At 43.6% G+C, this 20,027-nt stretch overlaps 1 protein-coding gene and 1 pseudogene across 1 annotated transcript; both read right to left on the bottom strand.

Annotated features, from left to right (window-relative positions):
* Window positions 1-6,937: 6,937 nt before the first annotated feature.
* Window positions 6,938-9,502, bottom strand: LOC149362545 (uncharacterized). Its single transcript, XM_089569750.1, has 2 exons — window positions 9,262-9,502; window positions 6,938-7,728 (listed from the first exon to the last, which is right to left on the bottom strand). The coding sequence occupies exons 1-2, from the start codon at window positions 9,468-9,470 to the stop codon at window positions 6,951-6,953; spliced, it is 987 nt and encodes a 328-aa protein (XP_089425876.1). The 5' UTR covers window positions 9,471-9,502; the 3' UTR covers window positions 6,938-6,950.
* A 1,292-nt stretch (window positions 9,503-10,794) lies between these two features.
* On the bottom strand, window positions 10,795-12,579 carry LOC149362544 (uncharacterized; annotated as a pseudogene).
* Between the last annotated feature and the right edge of the window lie 7,448 nt (window positions 12,580-20,027).

Raw genomic sequence — 20,027 nt, 5'->3', positions numbered from 1 at the left:
TGTGAGAGTTATCGGAAAAGGCAACATTCGCTCCATACCCGCCCACTTTTTAACAAAAAAAAAGAACGAAAAACGAATGAACTCTCCTTATGTCCATAACAACATTTTTTTTTACTCAAAACCTTCGAGGACTGCATCTTCGGATGCGCTATCAGAAAGTTCGCCCATTTCTGGAGGCAACGCAGCTGAAACATTCTCTTCGCGCTACGTACGTACTACGTACACGGAGCAAACAAATTTGCAAAGGGTCAATGAAAAAGAACGCGGGCTTGTCTTGACAATGGCGAGAAACGCGATTGTCGCCATCGTTTGGCATTTCACATTACTTTTGCTTGGGGCCTCCGAAACGGCCATGTGTTTGTGATCCCGAAAGTCGTCATCCCCGTTTCATGATAAAGTTCACTTAAAAATGTTGCACGCGGCGGTCTCAGTATTCAAGTTTTAACCGTGTCACAACCGCGTTTTCGGTAGTGATATTCTCTCGGTGAAAATAGCTTGAACATGAACCTGAGTAATTTATGGACACGCAAAAAAAAAAGAAAAATTCGCGTATAAGACGCACCCTTGTATAAGACGCACCAGCAAGATTTTTGAAAAAAAAAAAAGGCGCGTCCTATACACCGGAAAATACAGTATATGCTGGAATAAACAAAAGTGTTCTTCAAAAACTTCGAATTGATGTTGTCGACACCGCAACTGGACGATAACTTGAGGCTCTGGATTAACGTCACAATTCCAGCAAAATCGATGACAATGGGGTCCATCAGAAAGAAATCGTACTTAAGCACCTCTGGAACAACATCGAAGGAACAATCATAAAATGATTTGGCAAAGTCAAGGTTCTAGGCAGTACAGCATTCTTCAGTTGTCATTGTATTCCCAACACTATCAGAAAGTTGGATGACTTCGTTCTTTGGGCCTGATAATGTTCCAGAACTTAGATGGACTAGTAGAAAGGAGTGATGGCAGTGTGTTATTTAGGAACACGCACTTGGCTTCTTTGATAGCTAGTCGGTAAGTTCGGCGAACATCACTGTATGCGGACCAACGTTCCGCAGTGTTTGCACGTTTTGCAAAGCGAAAGAAGCGCTTCTTATTCAAAAGTCGTTTCATGGCGACGGTGAACCACGGTGATCGGGATTTTTTTTAAATTCGGCGGATTGGGACGTACTTATCGACTAGTGACGAGACTGTATTCTTAAATGAAGCCCAATTTTGGTCAACGGTTCTCTCGAAGAAGGCAGGCATGCAGTTATCTATGAAGAGTGCTAGTTCGCTGTTAATTGATATGTAGTCACCCCTGGAATAGTCTCTAGTTGTCTTTATGCTACTAACTTTTTTAGCAGTAAGCGCCGTTATTTCGAAGTGAACAAGACAATGATCACTCAAACCGGGCATGTAGGTCACACGATGTAGAAGATCAGGAGCAGTGGTAACAATTAAGTCTAACAGGTTATATGTACCCGAACCAAACCTTGTAGGCTCTGAAACAAGCTGTGTAAGGTTAAACTGCATGCATATGTTCAAAAAGGATTGGCTACCTGTGACAGTTGGAAAGAGACCGGAACAATCTATTTGGGCAACAATTAAAATCACCTAACAGAAATAAAGGCAGTGAAGGGAATTGTGTAACCAAAATATTCAATACATCGTGTAAATCATCACAAAAAGATGGTGCCGCGTTCGGAGACCTGTAGCACACACAGAATAAAGCACTTTGGTAATGAAGGTCTATGCGGACACAAAGCATTTCGAGGTCAGTAGGGACAATGACGATGTCTGATACGAGGTAATCGGAAATGGCAATCAGTACACCACCTCCGTGTTCGCAGTCCTTTCTTGGCGGTAAATGGTGTAATTTTTTTTCACAGTCAAGCAATTCTGTATTGCTTATAACGTTTGAAAGCCAAGTTTCTGTTAACACCACCACATCGGCAGCGCAAGCATAAATTACAGATGATAGATCATGGCGTTTGTTTACGATACTCCGGATGTTTGTGAAGAGAAACGATAGATTCCGACGGACAACATTAGGAGCACGTTTTTGGGTTAGGATAAAGATGTATCTGCGTAGGTGCTGGTAGTGCCAGGCGAAGACCCGGATGGACTGCTGTCACTGAAAGGCCCTATTTCGCATACCGTGTCGGTGTGCGCTGAGTAAACATAACATGTATTGCCAATGTGAAGCTTGGTATAGCGTACGGAAAATTTTTGCCGCTTTGAGTACCAAAATCGAAAGCTTTTTTCTCTCATTTCTTGTCGCTTTGCAAAAATCTTCACTCACGGTTACCTTGGAAGCTTTTAACTTGTGTTTTGAGGCAAAAATAGTTTCCCTAAGTTTAAATGAGACAAATTTAACGATAATGGGACGACATTTGTTGGGGACAAAGCGGCCGAGTCTATGGGCTCGAGATATGCGCTCGTCGCTCTCATCTAAACCGAAGTTAAACGTGGTATTTAGAACGGAGCAGATTTTTTGTTCGGATTCGGCTCATGTCTCTTGACAACTATCGTCGATACCGTGGAATATCAAGTTCTCTCGGCGTGAACGATCTTCAAATTCGTTCAGTCTCCGATCAAGTGCTACGACATGAGCAACACTTTCGAAGTGAGACGCCTCAGATTTGTGAATACTGTTTTCCACTGCAGTGAGACCACCATCAATATCCGCTATCTGCAGCTACATTGAATTTTGGGCCACTCTAAGTTCATTAAAAGCGGTCATAACTTCGTCGTGTCTAGAATCCATTTTATCATGTAAAGATTTTATAAGTGAGACTAATTCATCGTATTGCTGGGAAGACGCCTCCTCAGAGGGTCCAGGATTCAACTCAACGTCACCGGACATTGTTAACGACTTCATGACATGAACGCAATCACAAGTCAAATAGAGCAAAACTTGCGGACATGGAAGTACTAGCAAAAAAATATCGTCAGATTTTTTGCAAAAGAATTCAGGAGCTGAACCTACCTGCACCAAGAAACGAAATGGCGTTTGATGCATGTTCGCTGTTGCCGTACTTCCATGCCCACTAAGAGGATTCCAGGGGCGCCGACTTATTAAGTAGTGTGCCGGAGATGATGCATCAGTCGATGCCGATGTCTTGTCCAAGGAGGGCTGCGGTAAGTGGTCTTCAAAGAAGGGGCCGTTCCCTCGCAGCGAAGCGGTCCGGCTGGCGATGAATCGAAAAACTGGAGGCTGTCATACGGCGTAGGCAGCAATGGACGCAACTGCGCAGTCGTGGCGCCGAGACGATGATTCCACGCGGCAAGCAGGATCAAGATGTGCACCAAGAAACGAAATGGCGTTTTATGCATGTTCGCTGTTGCCGTACTTCCATGCCCACTAAAAGGATTCCAGGGGCGCCGACTTCTTAACTAGTGTGCCGGAGATGATGCATCAGCCGATGCCGATGTCTTATAGGCAACGAGAAATCGTATGACACTATTCGGGAATGACGAACGGCTCTGTCATAGTATTAATGCAAAGATTACTTTCTGAGGAAAGGAAATGGCAAAGTAGCTCTCTAATCTCGGTGGAGACCTCAACCCCGCCTTAAAGGGCAACTGAAGCGGTTTTAGAATTCGATGAGTTTAAGGCTGCCGAATGTGCAAAATGTGCAGGTAAAGCCTGCGAAATTGTTTTCCTCCAGCATTTGAAATGGTGGCGAAATCGCCGAATAAAGTCGTCGTCGGCGTTCCGCTTCTTTGAAGTGCACAGCGACGGGCAGAGGCCCCGATAATGACGTCACGTATGACGGCACTACGTTTCCAGCGAAAAAAGGGTTATTCCATGAAAGGAAACCGACGTCATCGAAGGTGAAGGTCACGATGCATTGTATGGCGCTATCTAACGACGCACAGCAGCATGCAGGCGTAAGCACCGTACATCTGAAATTTCGGCAACAATGACGTCACTGCCGAGTTTCCCCGCACTCCTCCAGCGTAGTGAGGAGAAGCCTAAACATCGTCGCGGCTTTAATCGATGATTATGTCACCATTTTAAATGCTAGTGTCAAAACACTTTGCATGCTTTATCTAGAAGCTTGATAGATTCGAATTCTTGCATAACCTCGAATTCTCAAAAAACCGTTTCAGCTTCCTTTTAAGAGAAGAGGTACGAGTCTGGGAAGGCATACAAGTGAAGGGGAATATGTCGTCTGTTCGAATCTCTGTCGCAATCTAGCTTCCGACTAGACTAGCACACTTAAGCTATATTCAACTAGCAGTCGTATGACACCACCAGGAACGCTGTAGGACAAATCATAGAGCTAATATACCAACTCTAGAGCGAAAGCGGCGGCAGCACTCCCATGTAAACCCTCTCCACCGTTTTTCTAACCATGGACGGCAGCCATCTTGTTACTTCGCTCATGGTTCCCTGCATGATCTAGACGACCTAGACCAAGTTTGACGGCTTACCGTCAGTTACAGCGTACTAACCTGGCAACTTCGTGCAGCATGGCCGCGCGCTTCTTAGTGCGCGTTACTAGAAGGTGCGTTAAAAAGCTGAGCGAGGAACGTTGTTTGCGGCTTCCTTACGTACTGTGTTGAATTATTTTCCAGTTCATGTGCAAAATGTTCGCAATTGTGCGCGCACGAAGATAGTTTTAGATGGTGGTGAATCCTGTGCCGCTCATTACGCGTTGTTTGTGTTGGTGTGAGCCAAGATCAACGAGTATTGTTGGTGAGGTTCAGCAAGGTTCGTTTTGATGTACGGGGTTATAAAACATGCATGCCCCATTCCTTTCGGCGTTACCTGGAGTCCCTTTAGTAAAATGTGCACCATCGTCACCTCCTGTCATCTCCAGCGCTCAGACCTCGTTGTTGTTCCATGGTGGAGACGAGGCAACAGGTAGACGGCTGCGACATTGCAACTAGCGTGGAAACACAAGGACAGCGACACAAGAAACCGACGGGACAGCACGCTAGCACGTCGGTTTCTTGTGTCGCTGTCCTTGTGTTTCCACGATAGTTGCAATGTCGCAGTCATTAACGAATTCACACCAACTAGCCCAACTGTCTTCCATGATCAGGTAGACGGCAGACGTGCACAGTGCAGCGCCTGCCTTCTGTACCGTTTTCATTTTCTACCGCTGCTTGTCAAGATGCGAATTCAGTTTGAATACAGTGCAAACAGACTCCGTTCTGAAAAGTTTAATCTGCGTGCAACGAAGCACCAAAGCGTACATACATGAAATAACTTTATGCGAGAGACATGTGGGTTAAGTCGCGCTCAGAGAGCAGCAGCATAGTATTTTGCAAGGTAATGATAGTAGAGAGAAATGTTGGAATGCGGTTTGCTCGCGTACAGCTTTCGAAATATTAAAAATTCATGCCATGATCTGCATAAATTGACAATCAGGGTATCTTCGTAATCACAAGTATGTGAGATTATTATACAACCTGCCACTGTAAAGTTACAGCTGGTTTCATAGGTGACAGTTATTTAACATGAGCAGTTATGTTTGTGAATGCTTGCTGTTGTACAAACTAGACAAATAAAAATATCATAGCATGTAAATAATGTCTCATTCATGCACAGTGTAGCATTCAATACCTTGCACATCTTTTCACACATTCGAATAATTCACATGAAAAAAAAGAGATAGAAACAGTACCAAGAACTGTGCTATTAATTGTTCAACACCTAACAGGGATGCCTTGATGCAGTATTCTAGGTAGTTGGGAAAAGAAAAAGCGTGTTGAACGTAGTATATCTTAATACAATGATTTTGCATGAACAATGTCGGAATAAATGTCCCATGTCACTCTTCATCACAACTGTTATCTATAGCACAACTGTGTATTTGGTGCAGATCCCTTCAGAAACAGCATCCCTCGTAGCGTGTCCCACTCTGGGACGTTAACCACTACAAAAAAATCAGACTGTCAGAAAAGCACATGAGTGTCTGTGTAAAAGCTGAAATGTGCCAACTGCTTTGCATTTAGATTGCTTTAACACTAATAAACAACTGAGTACTTGCTGAACACTTCAGTGACCTTAGCTTCGGAAACATTTTTGTGCACTGAGGCCGCCACTGTGGCTCTGTGGTTATGGTGCTTGGCTGCTGACCCGAAAGACACGGGTTCAATCCTGTCCGCGGTGGTCGAATTTCGTTCGAGATGAAATGCTAGAGGCCTGTCTGCTATGTGATGTCAGTGCACATTAAAGAACCCCAGGTGGTTGAAATTTCCGGAGCCCTTCACCACAGTGTCTCATAGCCTGAGTCGCTTTGGGACGTTAAACCCCATAAACCAAACCAAGCCATTTTTTGCTCTGAACATTGTACTGGTGAAGAGTTTTTGCTTTACACATATAAGGTGTGCTTTAAGAAACTGCAAGAAAAATACATATTTCCTCTACTACAGTCAACAGACATATTTGTCTTGCGTTTTGCATATCATTGACATTTATCTGACGTAAGACACAACACGAGATATTTGCCATGTAAAGGAACACAGGCCTGAATTTGACACTGGTATAATACTTTATAAACATGCACATTGGCCAGGTTCATTCCGACAATGCACTGGTGAAGCTACCCCACTACTGCCACGTATCAACAGTTGTTGATTGCCCACTTTTTATGGTGTAATGGAGGAGGATTTGAGAGAATATACGGTACGGCTCATTGGAACAGCTGGTGCTGTGTATTTTATAAATTTGTGGCATGTATTAGAACCACGGGATCAAAATTAATAAAAAATTCTCTTCTGCAGCATGATTTATACCCAAGTGCGACTTTGCCTTGTAAAAATTTATTATTAATATTTTATTCTTTGTTTCCTTCATTCCTTGCTTTCCACTAAATAATTGTCATTAAGTTGCCGAGCAGACAAAGGCAGATAATCGAGGGGCTCGTTATGACATATGCACCGACTATTCACTGACTGTTTGCGCTCCTTCATGCTCATGTCAGGTTGATTAGTGCAGTTGGATGTGGTTGTTATTGGTGCTGGAACAAGATTTGCTTTGTAAGCAGTGCTCTGACATAAGCCCCTCTTGCCTTCTCTGTTATCCTTCTAGCCTCCTCTCTTAGTCTGAGTGTCACATATTTCTTCAAAACAAATTTGATCACTCCAATTACATGTGCTGGGTTTTCTTTGTAATGCTCTACTTCCTGCAAGCTTTTCTCATGCCGTTGGCAGAACTGCTGGAAGGACTGTATGACCAAGCGGTCAACATTTTTCTGCCCTTGCTCGTTACTGCAGCGGAAAATGTGCTCCGCAGTGCACAGGGTGTGAATTACGAGCTCTGAAGGCATTATTAGGCCTCCATTATTTCGAATGAAAATGAGGACACTTGCGATGTCGTCCTGTACCAGCATCTCTAAGCACGAACTGCAGTTTATGCTTTTTGACACAACCCTCACAATAAAACCACCTATGTAAGTGACAACCTCAGTGCTAAAATTAGTGAGTCCGTAGCCAAGGCAGCTGTAGTCATGATCAGTTATGGAAGTAGCAATGTACATGTCAGGCGACTCATCAGCTTCATCGTCGTTGCTTCTGTGCCCACGCTCATGGGCCACTGTTGCAATTCCCTCAAAATCTGGGGCAACATTGCCGGTTGTCACAGGCCGCACATCGGCATGCACCAGTAGGCTTCTGTATGCATACCGGAACTGCAGAGCTGAGGGGTTATTGTTCCATCCCCCTCTCTGGCGGATGCAGCTAAAGAACATTTCAAGGTGGTCTTGGCTGAGCCTGTATGTACAAATGTAGCTGTAATGAAAATGAAAACACCATGATATTTTTCAATTGCTTTCCTGCCTTGGCAAACAGAATGGAGAAAATATGTCTCCATTCCTAGTTCCTTGTTAATGCAGTGAAGTGAAATAACAATGAAAGCTTATCCAGTGAGTGCAGTTTCTAGTAGTGCTCACAGCAGCATAGCTATTGCTTAGCTTGTTTGTTTTATAGCCAATAACATTACACTTTTAGTCAGCCGTGCTTATTTGCATCATGTATGTTGTGTTGCGTGCGTTTAGTGGCGCATAAGCATCCAAGGCTGTCATGCACCAAGCTCAGGGTGTAAGAAAATTGTTTTGGGCAGAATTTCACCAAAAAGTGAAAAAGATCGGTGGTATAAAGGGCCTAAAAAGTTAGTTGCTACTACATTGTAATGCTGGGAAAGAAATTTTAGAAGTGGCTAGTATTAAAACCTTTAAAGAAGATTGAGTAAGCTCAGTGGTCAACCTTGGCTAGGTAAGGTTCCCGAGGCTCCCAACCAATCAAGTAAAGACCTCGGCATTCTTCTCAGGTACAAGAAGACTACTGAGGTGTATAAAAAAGTGAAGCAAAGTAGTGAGTCTGAATTTATAGTCTCTCGAGAAAACTTATTTTGCATCGTGCCTGTTGCAGCCATGGTAGTAAGGAGAGCCTTCTACTTTCCTTTTTATAGTTACTGAGCTTGGTAACAATATTTCCAGCAATTTTTTGCTGTCCTCTTTATGTAGCTTCACTTTGGATTTTATTTTCATGGAACGCTTAAATAATTTGAGAGAGTGGTAGTTCATACTTATGCTTCCACCATAATGGTAAAATGATTGGATTGCTTTTCATTTTTGTTGCTTTTGGTTAACTTTCTCAACCCTCCACTGACCTCATTTGTAAATGCAATAACATGAAAAATAGTTTTCTTCATTTCCTTTCAAGAATTGAAGTGTGTTTATTCTGTATCTAACTCCTCATAAGTTATTGTCGGGCCATTTTATAGCAAGATGCCTTGCAAGTAGGTCAAAATGCATGGTGTGCTGTCCTATTGTTGCTCTGTACTTTTGGCTACATTTGTTATGAGCAGCACTACACGGAAAGTCACTGGGCTTGAGTTTGGACTGGCAGATATGTTCTGTTGTTGCTTTAATTATTCAGCGATAGACTGAAACTGCATGCTATAAGCATGTCTAATAAGATAGCATTACTTCTATAAATTGGTTTTAGCACATGTTTTAGAGATACTTTCCCGTCGCTGTCACCTTGCCATGCTTTCATTGTTTGTGCTTTAGCTTTGAATATTCTGTATAGTTAGGACAAAATGCATTGCCTTGAAACTGCATTAAGATGCCTTCATCTGCATGGTTCAGCACTATACGAAAGGCCCTATGATCATGCACTCTTTTTATTAATAAAGCAGCACTGTATATGCAGCTTTAATTGTGTTTTTACTTTTCAGTCATGAAAGTCTTGTTCATTTGGATTGCACACTTGTGTACTGACATGCATTAATAGTATATGAAACACAATATGCAGGCCTACCTGCAAACAGTGGAATCGAAGAGCTTCTGGGCAAGTTCTGCAACGTTCTTCAATGAAAATGCCAAACTTATGACAGACATTCTCCTCCCCGAGGTGGATACGAGCTCACGAGATGGAAGACGCAGCGACATGAGCTTTGCAGATAGTTGGAGCATCGTCTGCTTTTGAAGATTGAATGTTGCTGCTCGGAGTGGTGCTTTGAAGTCCATTGCAGTTGGACTGTGTGAATTTAATATATCAAAGGCCCTGAAAGAAACATTAAAGGAAAATTGCATTATTTATGCAAACGAGAACTTTGCTTGGTAACTCACCGATCAACGTCAGCAACAAATTCTGCAGTTCCACTGGACCCATTGAAGTTTTGGATTCCCAGCTCCTGGGCAAACTTCAGGCTTTTGCTCACTGATGCACTGAATGTTTGTGCAGCCAGTCGCACTTTCATGATTTGCCTATAGAACTCAATATGAGCTCTCCGGAGCTTATTTGCTGCTCGAAGACCTTCAGCTTCTTGCAGGTCTTGCAGCTTTTCAATGAAGCCCCATTCAATTGACTGCAAAAGACAATAAGTATATTAGAAGCAAATTACACTATATCAAACTTGAATATCTTACTCCATATTCTTTGCTGTGCAGTGTTTTCTTATCGCCCAGGAGGTTCCTGAGTAATTTTAATCCATGGGCAGCATCAAATACCAGGGACACGGTCCTTGACTGGTTGCAGGGATGCGGAAAAGCCGTCACAAACTGCTCACTTGTGGCTTCATGGATCCGACAGCCAAGCAGCTTGCCCATGGATACATTAGCTGCCAGAGCATCGCACACAATAGCAACAACGTTCAGTGAACATTGTGTCAGCTGCTCAATGGCCTCATTTACTATGTTTCTGAGCTGCTCCCCACTGAGTCCATTATTGAGGAAATATCCGAAGGGAATTTTCCATGGAGCTGCCACACCAACTGCCATGAGCACAAGTGCATCTCCAGCTAAAGATGAGTCATCGGTGTCCAGTGGACTCTGACTGTTCCCCAAGTCAACATAGCCAATAAGTCTCCCTGTCTTTGTGTCCATCTCACACCTTTTTCTAATGCTCATTCCGTCTAGCATCAGGCAACAAAGCCGCTCTCGGTCATTTTTTGTTTCAAATGATGTTTTAAGATGATTGAGAGCTTCACTTGTAAATCCTGGCCATCCGTCAATCACTTTGAGCCAGGTGCGAATTGTCTGCCTGCTTGGCATTGGAAAAATGCTGGCCACATATTCATATGCCCTTGGAGACTGATAATACAGTGTAGTGGCAAACTTCCTCATCTTCTCACTGTATCGTCTTTGTGATGGCGCTTTGGGCTTGTTAGAGCGCCAGCTTTTTACAAGCTCTTGTGGCAGTTCTCCAAATGCCTCCAGTGCTTCTTGTCCATTCGGAGAAATCAGTTGTTTTTCTTTCATTTCATTTAGAAGGCTTTTGAGGTCAATCATTCTTTTCTTTTAACTGTCGTGTGGCTGAATAGAGTTTTCTTCGCGTGACAGAGAGCTTTTTCTTGACTGTTCACAGTCGTGTTCTTGGAGATTGTGAAGCAATGTACGGGTGATCATGGCTTACTACTCCTTTCTTTTTGCTGGAGCTTTTCAGAGATGGTGTTGTCTGTGGGGGAATAGAATACTGCGTCAGCAACTAAGCTTTCTTAATAATCTGCATGTGCATACCTTATGTTGCACTTTCACTGCTGCTTTGGCTGGGCTCGTTGCACCTTGGTTCTCACTGTGCATCCTTGAGCTTGCTGCAACAGGTGTAGATGTCTGCTGAGGCAGTAAGAGTGTGTCAGGGGAGACAGTGCATCTTCTACCTTTCGCATGTTACCTGCAAGCACTTGCGTGGAGATTTCCTTTGTGGCGCTGCTACTGAACTGGGAGTGTGTGGTGTAGACACGTCCTGAAGAAAAAACAGTTTTGACCTGAGGTTCTAGGTATTTATATGGAGCATCTCACCTGCTTTCGCTTGCGTGGGGACTTTCTTGTGGGAGTGTGCAAGTGCTTGCCGGGGGATTTGCGTATCAATGAGGTGGCTGGTTGGCTGAGATGCTGTGTCACACTAATGGCCGGAAGTAGGAACATTTTCATTACCGGAGACACCAGCATTCGGAATCATTGTTTTACCTGGAGGCGTGGGGACTTTCTCAATGGTGACTGATCTCGTGAGGAGGGTGAAGGCATTGTCTGTGAGCTGGTTGCTTCTGGGCTTGCCTGCTCCTGCATAGATATGAAATGAGTTAAAAATTTTGTTGCCTGAAGTACTGGCCTTTCTGCTCACTTAACCTTACCTGCTTGCGTTTTTGTGGTGACATACGTAGCGAAGACTGCAATGCTGAAATAGCACCGTGAGATGTGCTTGCAACCTGAAGTAAAAGTATCGCATGAGCTGAGACAATCACTCTATTATAACTTATCACCCTATGCACACGGACTTGATGAGACACCATGGCCGCTCTCAGAATTTTGTTTAATAATATAAACATGCTTGACGCAGAGTCTCTCCTGCATAAGTCCTCCTATTTATGCATCGCTCTTAACTGCTGATAGATGGTGTATTTTATTTATTTATTATGAACTTGATTCTTTTTATGTTCTATTTCTGCCTTTACTTTCATAGTGACATACCAATTGGTAAATTTTTAATTGTAACTTAAATATTTAGTGTTTTGTTGAAAAGTTTAGCTTGCCTCTTTTTACTTATGTTTGGCTGTAAAGGCTGTAGATATCATCAGCTAGGCTCACAATAGCTTTCATACATATCAACTTACTCGTAATGAGCATTGAAAGTTTCACACTGAATGCAGGTTCTACCAAACGTACACAGAGCACAACCACAATTTGCACCTACCTGCTCACTCTGTACACTTTGGAATATTGTTGACACTGCATCCGGTTTCAAAATGTGCCTGGTGTGGCCACTGTAAAAGCATGACTGCTCAAAGTGTCTTGAGCAGATCCTGTGCCCTATATGTAAATTAGGCAGTGGTGTCCTAATAGCGCTGAGCCACTTTTGTAGCAAATTTTTATTGTTCTGAGGAAAGCTGAAACAAAAAAGGCCCACTTCACTTACTTTGCATATACTGTGTCAATGCCAAGCCTGTACTATATACCGCTAAGTGTAAGGCTCTACGAATGCCCGTCATGCTTGCTGCATGCACACAAGAAAATCTTAAAAAAAAAAACGCGACAATGCCGTTATTAATTTTTCAGAGAAGAACAGTACTCACACGTGAAGCGAAATGCCCGATCCCTTTTGGCATCTTGTTTTGCATACGATGCACGATGGCGGCATTCTGCTGAAACTCTGTGCATGAGCGAGACAAAGAGGCAGATCGCGTCGCGCAGAGCCACAACGTGCTTCGTGCCTGCGGCATCTACTGGAAAACTGACAGGCGAGCGCGGATAAGGGGACGTTTCTGTTCTCTGTGTTTTTTTTTGTCTGTTCATTTTCTTTTGAGCGAGGGCGGGCTAATCCGCTCAGCTGACTGCTCTGGCGGCCTTGGGTGTGCGCTACAGCGCTGGGAAGGCGCGCGATCGACCAATGTGCGCACAGGAAACGACTCGTGTCTGAAGCGCTTTCCTAGCATCGAACCAAACATCCAAAAACAAAACCAGCAGAGAAGTGAACGTTCCCGCGAAAGACCGCGGACCGAGCGGCGGTCTGAGTCCAAAGTGCGAAGAGCGGCTAAAACGTGCGGCCGAAAAAGACGGAGACCGCTCACAGTCGAGTACACATGATGCGGAGAGGTGTGCAATGCAGTGTGTATTGGACGTATTAAAGCAACGTATCTTAATTCTGTCCTGCAGTCTACGCTGTAAGTAGTAATCCCCTAGCACACGTCGGTAGCCTACAGCTAGTACAGCAGACGAAACGAAAACGAAACTTTCTTCTCTTGTGCACACCTGCATATTTCGAACTTTACAACAAAAAGAATGAAATGTAATGCTTAAACACTTCCTTTGATGTTTAAAGTTATAAAAATTTATTTTTAATGTGCTTTGCGTTGTTCTATTAAATATAACTGCTTAATTTTTAATACCTCAAATCACACATAAGTACAGGCAACTATGGGAGTAACAAGATGGCGTTGCCCGAGTGTATCACAACCTCCTCGCCGCGCTTTACCCCCCTGGGACAAATGTTTGCTCAAAATGGTACTAATGTAGTCGGCAAAACTGCCGCCGCATTGAGGTCAGCCAGTGAGGTGTAATTACGGACGAACGAAATTATGATTGTCTAAAATGGCAGTGACTGGCTTGCTGTGTGAGTCCTACGGCGGCATGATGGCGTCATCCTATTTTTCTTACCATCGCTAGAATTTTCTGTACCATTTGCGAGTACATGCACAAACTACCATACTAACTCACGCCGCTGGTTTTTCTCGTAATGGGACTAAAAAGCTTTCACCTTAATATCAGCAGGAGGACGAAATTATATGTTGAAGAGTGCCAACATGACAGGTGCGGAGTTTAACCGTGCGTTCTTAAAATGGAATCAACTAAGCACAGATTATTGTACGCCCAGAAAACTTGCGTTGCATGCCGTGAAGTGGAAAGAATGCTCTCACCTTCTTTGCTGTGAGGGCTGTCAGCGAACCACAGCTAGAGCAGCGGTAGAGGTAGTCCCGCAAAAGAGAAAGAAAGGAAGAACACAAAGATAACATGCATGCCGCGACATTTGGGTCATGGTCCAGCCAACAAAAACCCAAGATACTATTGGGCGACTTGTCTAGGAGGTTCTGGACGGCACCCCGTCAGGATCATTTTTTTTGGAGAGTGTCTTCGCCTGTGTCGGCACTCAGGGGTCAGAGAGGTTTCTTAACACGGTAAAGTGAAATTAATGATTTGTTTCTCATCACTCATTACCATCAACTGGATAAACTAAACTGCTTTTGACGCATTACAAAGCTAGGAGAACAAACACCTGTCGAGAGGATAAAGAAGTGAAACGTTTCGGTGAGTGTATCAGACATACCTCTAACGACAACAGGCGCCGCATAAAGAGACACAGCGTCAGGACGCCACACTTGCAACGTCCTATTTCAATTTCATTATGTCAGCTTGCCTACAGTGTCATAAAATGTTGAAAGCAGCCGCTCCATCTGTTTTGCCTCAATTTACCGATCATTTTCCGCTCCGAAAGCTATAGAAGCGACCGAATATTTCAACGAAGCGAGAAATAATAAAAAAAAACTAATGGGCTTCCTCATATGTCAAGATTGCTCTCCCGGCGTACTAATTCCTGTCTTAGTGGACGTCACAAAAATTTTTGTCGTGTTACGTAGCAAGCTGATTCAATTCTGATAATTCACAAACTTTTTGCATTAACCACCAAATTCTAACTGCCGATTCCTTAAATAAGTAGAACTTTATAGATTTTCAAAAATGAAGTTGAGCCCTCCGTTACGGCGCCACAAATGCTGATGCGCACGGAACGCCGATACAAAGCCGCTAGGCCGTAGAACACGAGCAGCGGCGCCACCAAGAAACGGCTCCTATATTTGTTTTAAAAGCTAGCCACATCATTCACGTCGCCAAAGTTTGGTTAGTTGCCGTGACGTGGCGCTAGCTGTATGAAACGGGTAAAGCACCCTCTTACCAAGCGGCTGCTTGGAGTTCCTTGATTTCATTTGCTTTCCATCGTAGAGAGCCACCAATCCAGTACTCTTCCTAACAGCCCCAACACAGGCGTGAAGGCTTGCCGGAGAGGGAGTAGCAAACCAGGAGGGCCTCAGTCAGTCGGTTTCGCCGTATGCGGCTGGCGCTGAGCTGTGCAGGTGGCGCTGGGTACCTAATAACTAGAGTTATTGTAAAAACACCTAGAGCTGCGCATTGGTCTAAACAGTTGTCTCAGAAAGCATCCAAGATATGAGGGATAGCCGTAACTCTTGTATGCAGGAGGAGGACTTGGTGCAGTGCTTACAGCGAGCGCAGGCTAAATCTGCTTGATTCTGACTACCGAACATGGTTTATTTTAGCCAAATGGCTGCTGCATTGAATGGATCAGCTTAGTAGTAACGCGACGCTGCACCGAGGAACTGGAGCCGTTTCAAGTAGGATTGACTGTATATATAATCAGTGAAACAGCCTGAACGAAAGAGTGAGATTACGTGTAAACTCTTATAGCCTTCCACTTTTGTTTATCTCTTTGAGTACGCCTGCTTTCGGTCCTTTTTATTTATGTAGAACTTTAATAGAATAGTTCGATGCCCGGCTATCACTCCTGCTACGACCGGCAGTTCTTCTCTTCCCGCTTATCATATCGCTGTAATAATTATATTTGTGAAAGCCGCATTTGTGCTGCCCGACTTGAATACCGAGTTAGCAACGGTCTGTTTTTTCTATATACAGGGCGTTTCACCTAATATTTTACAGTTTTTAAAAATCGGCTTTCCGAGTTAGAAGAGCGCTTTTTTTCGGCATAGCATTGCCTGCGGTGAAGTACATCAGAGTAGAGCTGAGGCGTTCTAATTAGCAGGCCGCTTAACTAAAATTTAATAGTTAACTTTTCAATTATTTCTGTTAGAGTCTTTAATTATTGAGAGGTGTACAGCCCACCCTAAGTAGTATTCATATCATTTTAAGAATTTCAAAAACGCTGTTACCCTCGGCGCTGTGGCCGAACAAATTCTGCCTACATCGCGCCAAAATACAAGCGCTTTCGAGAAGCTTGTAGGCAAAACAACCTTTCCAGTGCACGCAATTCGTCCATATAGCCAAAATTTGGTTGGTTTATGGGGTTTAACGTTCCAAAGCTACTAAGGCTATGAGGGACGCCGTAGTGAAGGGCTCCGGAAATTTCGACCACCAAAATTTATTGGTCCAATGTGCCGAAGGGAAGCGCGTTTTCGAAATTATAGAAATTGATATGGATATTACTTAAGATATGCTACACGCCTCTCAATAGCTAAGGAGTCTAACAGCAATAGTTAAAAACTTAATGATTCAAAATTAGGTAGCCAGCCTACTAGTTAAGCACGTACAAGCTGTGTTCCGATGTACTGCACCCCTGACAATGTTATGTCGGAAAAAGCGCGCTTCTAACTCAAAACTCCTATTTTAAAAATTTTTGTGAAATCGGAAGTGAAACACTAGGATATGCCACGACCTCATTATATGATATGTCACGATGTGCTGATATGGTATGATATGGTATGATATAATATGATATGATATGATATAATATGATATAATATAATTTGATATAATATGATATAATATGATATAATATGATATAATATGGTATGCCACGATATCCTGATATGCCACAACCCCCGACCGGGGCCCTTTTTGCATTTGGCGTGCTTCGACGAGGAATTGCGCTGCCCATAAAAGACTGCGATTCTTTGCTGTTAATGCGGCGTTTTCCCATGCTGCCGCATCCAGCCCACTGTGATAAGCGTGACGAGCGCCATGTCAAGGTGTATTGTACACTTGCCTCAGCACACACTCCAGTACTTGCCGTAGTATCAAACAAAGATAAGGGCTGCTTTGTACGTGCTCGGGAAGAGAGGGCTGGGGTCAGTGGCTTGTGCTCGAATTTATCTCATCTTTTACTGTACCTAGACGCTCGTAAACTGTGTGCGTGGTCTGAACCTTTGGACAAATGGGACGAGAAAGGCATAACTGAAGGCAACACTGAGTTACTCACAGTTCGTTTCACTGACATTCGCGCATTCGCAAGTTCCGCAATATTTTTGCCCGTCTATCGAGGTGTGACGAACCGTTATTTGTGAGCAAAAGGTGCAGAAGAGGAAATAAGCACCACCGGTTATATTCATTCCAGACAACAAAGGAAAGATATACTTGCTCCAGAAAAGGTAAGCTGTGTTGTACACACCATTATTCATTCATCGTCTTTTTTTTCTTGCTGACTTGCGCACCAGTAAATGGCACCGCATCGCAGAAAATCACAATATAAGCAGCTTCAAACGCCTCAGAAGCATTTAGTTTTCTTCATTGCGACTGAGGGTTGCCCAGATTTGTGCAGACTACGCACACTTCTGAACAGTTCACTACGTCGTTATTAGCGAGCGCTTCCAGAAAAAACGGTCGACACAATTGTACTGCAGCACAACTTTTTTTCAGAGACTGTACTTTAAAGGCTGCGTTTTGTCCCCTAAAGTAAATGAAGAATATTATTTTCGAGTTATTAACGAAACGAAAAGATTTTGTACCCTTACAGTTCAGTAAACAAGCCACTCACCAAAAGTCACTGGTAAGACAGTCGGAGTCGCTTTTTACATGACGTGCTACTAACTGACATGACCACACTGCGGCTCGCTTTTTGCTACCACTCAGTGCAATGAGCTTTACTGCACGTTTCGCCAGCCGGAGGCTTCAGATTACGGTAAAAATGCCACAGTGACGTTCCTAGGGTTAGCGGGCGCTGATGCCCCCCCGTGCCCCACCTGTTCTATTCTCATTCCGCGCTGCGCTCTTGAACTGAATAAGTTGCATGCTACGGGTAATTAAGCAAATTATTACGAGATAAACCTGCGCCCCTACCTAGCTGTCCACGCAGTGCGGTCTCTAGTGACAACTCCTCAAATCGACGCCCGCCGCGTGGTAAAGGGTTTGCGCCGACCAAAACAATTAAAGGGCAACTGCGGAGGTATTAAAATTGTACACGCTTAAAGGAATGGAATCTGTCAAGATTACAGGTGCAGAATACGAAATATTTTTTGAGTTATATTTGAAATGCTGAAGTAATCATCAATTGAAACCGAGACGACTTTCAGGCTTCTCCGCAGTGCATAGAGCTGATTGGGGGCGTGCGATGAAGTCATTTGCGGTGCCAGTACGCCTCCAACATAGAAACGCATGAGTTTAAGTAAAAACATAACAATGCAATTGCAGTCAAAGCCCGTGGAGTGTTGTTTGGGAGTATCCGACGAGGCCCGGCTGGATTTTAGCGACAGCGGAGGAAATTTTAAATCTAACCGTCCGTGACATCATCACCGCACTCATCTGCACTTTTCCGACACTGTGTGGAGAAGCATAAGTTTTAATCGATAATTATGTCTCTAATATGAGCGCTAGCGCAATAATCTTTGCATGTTTTCCCTACAATCTATATAGATTTGAATCTTTGAATATCGCGGAATTCTAAAGAGTGGTGCAATTTCCTTGTACGACCTATATCCGATCCTTGTATAGTATTCGAATCGAACCGAACGGCGCTTACGACTGATAGGAGCAAGAATGTATACTCTTTCCTGGCACCTCATCCATCCACTACGTCTGCACGTGCCTTAGTCCTTTGGTGCTTTTGTGCAGACATGAATCTCTGAAGAAAATGTGCATCAATCGGTTTCCTCACTTGAGCTTCTATGGAACGTGAAAATATTTAGGGCGACTTAAGAGATACTGCCGTCAGTGTTCCTTTGCCGGGAATAATGATGCCTTCGGTTGACACTGCAGAGAAAAAATTACATAATGATACGACATCGACTAATTTTATCACAATGCCTTAGCTCAGTCTGCGTCCTGTTTCATCCGGCCGCATTTTATTTCCACTAAAACATGATCATCCGCAAAAAAAGTTAAGCATCTGCAGAAAACTTATCATACTCTCTACTGTGTTTCTACCTTTTCTATCCTCTTACTTCCTGCGAAATATCACTCCACACCCTTCTATCAATAGGGTGTTGCTGTGTATTGTATTTTGTACCACTCTTATCTTTTCTTTGCATTGTTATTTTTGCTAGTCTTTGCTCCCACCGTTACTCTACTGATTAGCTGATTAAAGAAGTTTACAAATTTTAGAATGCCAGGTTCCGCCTGCGGTCTCGTACCGTGGGGCTTTTTGTTGTATTTTTCGCGTGTAATTTGTTCTAAACTGTAAATAAACTTTAAACTTCACTTTCACATGGTACCTATCACTGTAGCCGTTGTGATGGAGCATAAGACTAGACACATGGAAGACTCATTGTTTCCTTTGATGGATTGTACACTTTCATTTGTTGTGCACTTATTTGCAGCAAGTGAACCGTAGTTTTTATGCAGTGGGCATGCCTACTATAACTTACCTGAAACTAACTTTATAGTTTTCTCAGGACCGGTCTATATGGGAAAACCATGAAGGGCTATACTTCTTACGTTTATCGCCTGACAACCAAAATCTTGTACCGTCCACCGCACTGAGCTAAGTAGAAAGGGCACTGCACTTTTATTCCGCCAGCAACTTGCCCTTGCGCTGCACAAGCCTCTCGGTTATCTCGACGCTTTTTCGGCTTATGTGACTCTCAGTAGAGACATTGCTTCAGCACATGCTGTCATCTTTGAGTTAGGTGAAACACTTGCGTACTGGCTTTGCTCAACACGTATCTTTAATGTTATGTGTCTGCTGCGGTGCTCGTAGCGTTTCTGTTGCATACGACATCAAACGACATCACTTTCCTCCCAAATATTCCGTTACGCCCTCCCCTCCACTGCGTTGCAAGCAACCAACTTCGATTCCATGTTTTCTGCTTGTGAAATTGCTGTCCTCTGTAAAAGGACACCATGATAGTATGCTGCAGTTTGAAAAAAAAGATGGGTTACTTTTATTTATGAACAATAGCATGACTGTCTTCCGTGCAGGCTGACTCTGCTGCCTTTGAAAAAAAAAAGGCTTAGTTGGCATTGTAACGATGGGCCGCTGAGAATGAAGAGGTATGTGTACGATGCCTTTTCAAACGTTTGTGCGTGCGGGGAGGGGGGGTTGACCGGCGTGAATTGCTTGATTATTAACGAACA

The sequence above is a fragment of the Amblyomma mixtum genome, chromosome 2, assembly GCF_055824585.1.
Source record: "Amblyomma mixtum isolate Tamu chromosome 2, ASM5582458v1, whole genome shotgun sequence".
Lineage (NCBI taxonomy): Eukaryota > Metazoa > Arthropoda > Arachnida > Ixodida > Ixodidae > Amblyomma > Amblyomma mixtum.
This window is presented reverse-complemented; position numbering and strand designations above follow the sequence as displayed.

Bases quoted from the DNA above. Each gene is read 5' to 3' on its own strand.
- LOC149362545 (XM_089569750.1), bottom strand. From the start codon at position 9,470: ATGGACTTCAAAGCACCACTCCGAGCAGCAACATTCAATCTTCAAAAG. The intron at 7,729-9,261 runs GTAGGCCTGCAT...TTTTCATTACAG, and splicing joins TTCGATTCCACTGTTTGCAG to CTACATTTGTACATACAGGC.